Source organism: Monodelphis domestica, chromosome 5 (genome assembly GCF_027887165.1).
Source record: "Monodelphis domestica isolate mMonDom1 chromosome 5, mMonDom1.pri, whole genome shotgun sequence".
Classification (NCBI taxonomy): domain Eukaryota; kingdom Metazoa; phylum Chordata; class Mammalia; order Didelphimorphia; family Didelphidae; genus Monodelphis; species Monodelphis domestica.
The window spans coordinates 26,569,795-26,577,621 of NC_077231.1; the positions used below are offsets into that span (position 1 = coordinate 26,569,795).

Genomic DNA, 7,827 nt, shown 5'->3' on the forward strand with positions numbered 1-7,827 from the left:
CTTTGATTTTCCAGACCCTGATATTTTAATGCCAATAATCCCTATATATTCCCCCCCCAAACAGTAAGGAACCTCATGTCACTTTAAAGGTAGGAAATTCATACTATGACTGTCTTTTAGACACTGGAGCATCTAGGTCAGTTCTAGTAAGCAAACCAGATGAGAAATGTGATTCTATTGGCTCCTTAAATGTAGTAGGTGTTTCAGGAAAACCATTAAAGGTCCCAAAACTTTCTCCTCGCATGGTACGCGTGGGACCCCTAACTGTTGAACATTCTTTTCTTTTAATGCCTGGATCCCCCACAAATTTGCTGGGGAGAGATTTACTATGCAAATTACAAGCCACAATAATGTGCGCCCCAGATGGCTCCCTCTCCTTAGAAGTGCCCGAGGAAACCTTAAATTTACTCCCTGTATTTCTCTCAGAGAGCCAGGAGGCAAAGGAGCCTCCCACCTTTGAAATACCTACAGATATACCAGAGTCTCTTTGGGCCACATCTTCTACTGATGTAGGCTTACTTAAATCAGCTGCTCCCGTGCAAATAAAAACTAAATCCAGCCCACCTCCTTGCATTCCTCAGTATCCTCTCTCCAAGGAGGCAACAGAGGGCATTACCCCAATAATAAACTCCTTAATTGACCAAGGAATAATTTTCCCTTGTAAATCTGAATAGAACAAGCCCATCCTCCCCGTTAAAAAACCAAAAAGGGGGCCCAATGGCAAACACCTCTATAGATTTGTACAGGATTTGAGGGCTGTGAACAATCATGTTATAAAGAGACACTCCGAAGTTTCCAACATACATATGATCATTTCTTCTATTCCTAGCACAGCTACATACTTTACAGTAGTAGACTTGTGCTCAGCCTTCTTTTCTATACCCATACATGAGAACTCGAGGCATATTTTTGCTTTCACCTGGAATGGCATACAATATTCCTGGAGTTGTCTGCCCCAGGTTATGTTATGTAGAAAGTCCGACCTTATTTGCACAAATTTTGGGACAAGATACAGATAATATAAAATTTTAAAACAGCAAATTAATAAAATATGTAGATGACCTACTCTTGGCTTCCGCAGATGCAGAAGCGTGTCAGGAAGATAGTAAACACCTTTTGGAATTGCACAAAAGAGATCATAAGATCTCGAAGGATAAAGTTCAGTGGTGTCTCCCCAAAGTAGAATATTTGGGGTTCATTCTGACAGCTGGTGCCCGCTCTATTTCTCCCAAGCAAATTGAGAATATTAAAAAATTGAGTGCTCCTACCACTAAAAAACAGTTAAGAGCAATTCTGGGAGCAACAGGGTTTTGCAGACAATGGATTCCTTGCTATGGGGAAATTACTAAATCTCTTAGAGCACTAACAAGGGATTTGGTCCCTGAACCCCTCAAATTAGAGCCTGAACACCTGTCAGCTCTATCAGAGCTAAAAAAAAAAGGCTATCCTATCTGCCCCTGCTATAGGCATCCCAAATTACAACAAGCCATTTACTTTGTATGTACATGAGCGAAGAGCAGTAGCCTCAGGCATTTTAACTCAGACTCTGGGGCCTTCTCAGGGTCCAGTTGCTTATTATTCAGCCCAGCTGGACCCAATAGCTTCAGGAGCACCACCATGCCTTAGAGGCCTGGCTGCTACTGCTTTACTATTGACAAAAATTGTCAAGTATTAGTAGAAGCATTATTGCTAAGACAGAGAACACAGGCATTTTCTGATCAGCGAATTACAAGGTATGAAATAACCTTGCTAAATAATGAAAATATTACTCTGAAAAGCTGTACAACCCTTAATCCTGCCACCTTGCTTCCAGACTTACCAACTTCAGGAGAACCATTACACAGTTGTGAAACACTAGTGTCCATGGCAGAAAAGCCTCGAGATGATCTCCTGGACACTCCCTTAAAGAACTCAGACCTGATCTTATTTACTGATGGTTCTTCTTTCATGAGGGATGGCATACGCTACAGTGGAGCTGCTGTAGTCACAGAATTGGCCACTGAGTGGTCAGCTTCACTGCCCTCTAACATTAGAGCTCAAGGAGCAGAACTCATAGCTCTGAAACATGCCTGTATAATTGCCAAGGGTAAAAAGGCAACAATTTATACTGAATCTACATATGCTTTTGGCATTTGTCTCTAGGAGAAATGATCGAGCAGATGCTGCTGTGCTGTATTCAGCTGGTTTTTGTTGTTGTTGTTGTTGTTTTTTTGCGGGCTAGTTGTTCCTAAGAGCTCCTTCTCCTGAGGTTCCTCCTTGCTAATCAGTTGATTAGGTAAGCCTGGCCTGCCTCTCAATCCACTGAGCCACCTCCTTAACGTAAAGGAAGGAGAAAATGAGAGACAAAGGGGAGAAAAAAAAACCTAAGGAGAAAAGAGAAGAGAGAAAAGGTGTTTTATACTTACCTGTTCTGGCAGCTGTGTCTTTAAGCCAAGGTATTTGGTAAAAGGACTGATGGAGTGAAGAGGAAATGGGGGTGAGGGCAAGAAAAATCAGGAAATTTATTGAGGTTCGAGAAACCTTCGAAGCACTAAAGCAGGGCCAAGAGCCAAGTGCCGGAGGGGGTAGTCGGGGTGGGACCTCTCCCAGGTGATCAGTATTGTATCAAAAAGGAAAAAGATCAGAAGATTGAGATATTTCTTTTTTTCCCGAAGTGGTTACGCCAACTGTAATGGTGAAAATTTCACCTTTTTAAGATTGTTGTAATATTGAACAATGGCCGCCAAGGAATTTACTTATGAAATTCCTAAAATGAAACACTCAAGTCAGAATGGAGTTTATGAAGGTTTAATCATAATGGGAGTAGGGAAAGGAGAGGGAGAGAAGGAGAGAGGAGAAAAGGGAAAGGGGCTATTCAACCTCTGACCAAGGCAGAGGGAGTTTTAGGCCCAAAGGGCCAAGGTGGAAAGAATCAGTCCTTAATTCACGTGACCAATCTGAAGGAAAGCTGTCTGCGGGTGTCCTCCCTGTCCAAGCTTCCAACACCCACTGGCATCTCGATCTCTCCACAGGAAGTGAGCAAATTCCAGAGGCTGTTCCCTACCTCACTTCCTGTGCCTCACAAGTGCCAATGGTTGGCTCTAGCTTGCCCAGGTGGGCAGTTAGTTATTTCTGATTTGACATTGACTAGCACATGCCCGTGTAGTGTGGGTGTGCACAATTTTTTTGGGTGCTAGACCAAGATGGAGACTTTTGAAATTCACACAGGGTCACCCGAGACACCCTGAAGTACTGGCCATCACGCAGTGCCCGGCCGATGAAGTCCTGCCTGAGCGTCCCCTAAAGCCTCCCAATAGGCAGCCGGCAGCCCTCCTTTGATGGGGACCAGGGGATGGAGTCTCCCAATGGTTGGCAAATGCGTCACCGAAAGGCCTTCAACCCACCTTCCTGGTGTTCCGATGTGAGGCCTAGTTCAGTGGCTGTGATAGCTGCCTAATGAAAGGTTGTTGAATGACCAACAACCCCATGAAGGGATCCAGGAGACCCCGCAGAGGGGAAAGAAGCGCCACTGTACAATTCTTCTAAACACAGGTACACAAAGAATAAAGTCTCATTTCTTGGGGGCTAAAGTATGAAAATAGCTCAAGAAAATACACCCTTCTAAGAAGAGAGACACCCAGAAGCAATACTCATTGGTTAGGTCAGCGAGGAAGCACCTCGTATTTGGGAAAAGAAATCTTTTGACCATAACTTAAGAGTCCCTTGATGGAAATCGGGGGAGCAGTGATGCCTGGTCTGGGACTGAGTGGTGGTGGATGGCCCCCGGTTCTGAGCTGGAGCCAGGCCTCCTGACCCATCCTGCAATAGGAGGTTCAGCTTAAAGGGTGCTAAAGCAATTATTTACTTAATACTTCACTAGAGTGTTCATTAAAAGCCCACTAAAACCATCACTTGTGCTAACAGGAAAATCTAATCCTCATGTTAAGGGCTAGGGAATTTCTCAGCACCCTGGGGGCCCTGGCAGCGTAGGTCTGCTCCAGGCTGTTGGGTTGAGGCCCCAGGCCTGGCCTGTTCTCTCTTGCAGTCTGTCTTGTGAGGGTGAAATCCCCTGTCCCCTTTTGTGTTTATAATAGTATTAGCCTTCATGAATAGAACACAGATAATAGTTTGCTAAGAAAAATACAGTCTAAGGGTGCTACCAAATCTTGCTGACAAGCATTCTGACCTTAAGCCTGAAACCCCAAAATTTCAACACCACACCCCACCCTGTTGCAAAGGTAGAGGGATGCTCTCGGGTGCAAATGTCAGTCCATCTAACTGCTGACTCCTAATTGTCAGCAGGAAAAAACATTAGATCCTAACCTTTACTGGAAAGGTTTGGGAAAGGTCAGTAATGATAAGAGAGACAAAGTTGCCACCCTTAGTGATTTTTTTTTAACACTTTCTGGCTTAAACTGCACTCGTGTGATCTGTCCCTGTGAAAAATTCTGTATTCAGTCTGTCTTCTATGACAGGATTTCTACATAATCCTCAGATTTCTATGTAAAAAAAAAGGCAATCTCCTGAGGCTCGGGCGCTCTGGTCTCGACCCTGACCAGAGTCTGGCTTTATTGTGAGACTGGCCTCCTCTCAGTAAACCTGTCATCCAGCCTGGAGGCTGTAGTGGTGCGATAAATTTCCATGAGTCTCCACTTAACTTCCAGCCCTTCTTTGTCCTGGGAATATCAAGTACCTGCTATGTGTTTAGCCTTTACTCATGTCCCATCTAATTGTGCTAGGAGGGTCCTTCAAGGTTATATGATGTAGTGCAAGCCAGGATGGGTCTACCGCCCTGACAAATAGAGCACCAACCAGGAAGTCTGGAAACGAATTTTCCGTTCCATAATGTTCATTCCTTGGACTTCTCCAAGCCTGAGCAGCAGCATCAGGGTATGAATGGAAGAGACTAGCCAGGAAGGTGGACTGGGAAATAAAATAGGATGATACTAATAGCTTACATTTATAAGACACTTTATAAACGGATATATATATGTATGTTTTAGACATAAACTATGTCAGTTAGGGGAACATAGAGCCTGGCAGACCCATGGAGAAGGGAAGAACCGACACTAAACGAGATAAAAGAACCTAACAAGATGTAAAATGAATACTTTTGACTATATTAAATTTAAAAAGTCTTGTACAAATATATAGTACTTTATACAGGTTCCTTTTGGTCTTCAGTGGAAATAGGAACCATCATAATTATTACAATAATTGCAACTTCTTTGTGCCAGGGGAGATGCTAAGGATCTTATAAATATCTCATTTGATCTCTTCACATCTGTCTTGAGATGTAGGTGCGGTCATCATTGGATCCATTTTACAGTTTACAGGTTAAATGGCTTGCCCAAGGGTCACCCAGCTATTAAGTGTCTGAAGCTGGATTTGTACTCCCGTCTCCTTAACTCCCAAGTTCTTTCTCCAGGCATATTGATGGAGAAACAGGTTCACGGAAGGTGAGATACATAGAGCTTAAGGGGCGAATCTCAGACCCAAAACTTAACTCCGTATCTGCTGCTGGCATTTTCTGCATCACAAGGGGCAAGGTCTGCTCTGGTGCAAGATGGACAAATATTTGCAATAGAATAATCTTGCCAATAGAATAGGAGGAGGAGAGGTGCGGAGGGGTACATAATAGGGTTAGGGTGACAAAGCACTGAAACATTTCTACAAAGGAAGGACCAAGGGTCATTCTTGAGCAGGTGGGTTTCCTTCTGTCTCTTTTGTGTGATGACAAATTATCCACCAATTAGTCTTTCTGTAACCAAAGGCGGAGCAGGGGAGGAAGGAGAGCCTAAATTCTCAAATAATTGGTCCCAAACTTCCAGCCTTGGCTGGTGGTATCCAAGATTAGATGGCTGTAATATGGGCAGAATCGTTCTCCTTTGGGACCCGAGTACTTTCGGACGTCAGCCAAAAAAGAATAGCTTTGTGTCCTCTTCGTATTCCTCTCTAGCAAGGCTGTGTCCACAACCCTCCAACATGTCCGGAATGGTGCTTCTCTGCTGCTTCCTGCTATGCCCAATAATGGCCCTCCCAGGCAGATCCCAGCCAAAGGATCCTTTATCACGAGAGTCCCAGCTGCCCATTCTCAGCCCCCTGCCCTGTCGGAGCCTGCTGCCTGGGTCTCTTCCCAGCTTCAGTCGCCTCGACCCTCTGCCTAGGTTCCTGATCAGCCTGCCTTTGTACCTCACCCTGGAGCGAGCTGGCTGTCCGGCTGATGCTCATGCCCTTCGGCAGCAGCTCTATAGACTGGGTGGGGTGAAAGCCACAGAGACCCTCCTCCGACAGCTTCGAGACCTGAGAGGGCATGGAAGAGAAAAGAACAACCACTGGGTCCTGTTCTCCATTCTGCAGCTTCTAGGCAGGGGGAACAAGAAGTCGGGCAGGGTCTCTCGTTCACTCTCCAGGGCACATTGCTTTGATGAGAAGGAGCAACAGGTACACAGTGTAATCCATTTCCTGCCACAGCTAGGAAGATACTATAACCTTGGTACAGCCTTCTATTATGCTGCCCAGGACTGCTCTGCTCAGGCCTGGGACCGAGGACAGGAAGCAGCCCTGGACCTAGGCTATGATTTCCTTATTGGGCTGAGTGGGATCACAGGGGGTCCTGGAGGAGTCGTGGCCAGTGTGGCCCTCAGGCCAGTGTTCAAAGCGGGAGTTCAGAGGCTCATCCAGTATTACAGTAATAAGGAGGAGGCGAGCAGCCCTTCTCCAAGCACAGACCAAAGATGGCAAAAGGACTGGAGAATCGCCACAGAAATGGGCAGCAGCTGGCAGAAAAGCCAGGAGGTGACTCCGACTGTGGGCAGAGGCAAACATGTGGATGATGAAGTGACACAGGGCACTTCCCTGTGGAATTGGGTGTCCTTCAAGAGTTGGGGATAGAGAAGCCAGAGGCTGCCTACAAGCTGGCATTGCAGCAGGGGGAGTGGGAGGGGATGAGAGTGGTTTATAAGAAAGAGTCAGAGAGCTGTATCATTATCTAACTACCTATTCATCTATCCATCCGTCTGTCTGCCTATCCATCTATCCACCCATCCAACCATCCGTCCATCTGTAGCTATCTATCTCCATCCACTATCCATCTGTCTGTCCATCCATCCATCCATCCATCCATCCATCTAACCATCTATCTGTCTGCCATCCATCCAACCATCCATCTATAGCTATCTCTCCATCCATCCATCCATCCATCCATCCATCTAACCATCTATCCTGTCTGCCATCCATCCAACCATCCATCTATAGTTATCTCTCCATCCATCCATCCATCCATCCATCCATCCATCTATCCATCCATCTATCTAACCATCTATCTGTCTGCCTATCCATCCATCCATCCATCCATCCATCCATCCATCCATCCATCCATCCATCCATCTAACCATCTATCTGTCTGCCTATCCATCCATCCATCCATCTGTAGCTATCCACTATCCATCTGTCTGTCCATCCATCCATCTATCTGTAGCTATCCATCCATCCATCTGTAGCTATGTCTATCTCTATCCATCCATATCTATCTCTCTCCAATCCATTTATCCATCCAACCGTCTGTATCTCCATCCATCCATTTATCTCTATATCTCTATCCATCTCTCTCAATATATATGTCATTATATATAGATGCTTAATAAATGCTGGTTGATTGTTCCTTGGGGCTACTAGTTAACAAATGATTGCTGAATTACTGAATGGGATGGACTTTGGTTCTTCATATTTTTTTTTTTTAATCTGAATCCAACCTGTTAAACTCCTCTTGTTTTTGTTGCTTTGTTACTTTAAAAAAAAAAAAAACCCTCACCTTCCATCTTAGAATCAATACTGCGTATTGGCTCC

At 45.1% G+C, this 7,827-nt stretch overlaps 1 protein-coding gene across 2 annotated transcripts; it reads left to right on the forward strand.

Annotated features, from left to right (window-relative positions):
- The first annotated feature begins 5,592 nt into the window (after positions 1 to 5,592).
- On the forward strand, positions 5,593 to 7,745 carry APOF (apolipoprotein F). Of its 2 annotated transcripts, none has more exons than XM_056797884.1 (2): positions 5,593 to 5,684; positions 5,939 to 7,745. In XM_056797884.1, the coding sequence occupies exon 2, from the start codon at positions 5,965 to 5,967 to the stop codon at positions 6,871 to 6,873; it is 909 nt and encodes a 302-aa protein (XP_056653862.1). In that variant the 5' UTR covers positions 5,593 to 5,684; positions 5,939 to 5,964; the 3' UTR covers positions 6,874 to 7,745. The 2 variants fall into 2 exon arrangements, with proteins under 2 accessions (XP_056653862.1, XP_056653863.1); XM_056797885.1 differs by having other exon boundaries at positions 5,622 to 5,684; positions 5,943 to 7,745.
- The last annotated feature ends 82 nt before the right edge of the window (positions 7,746 to 7,827 follow it).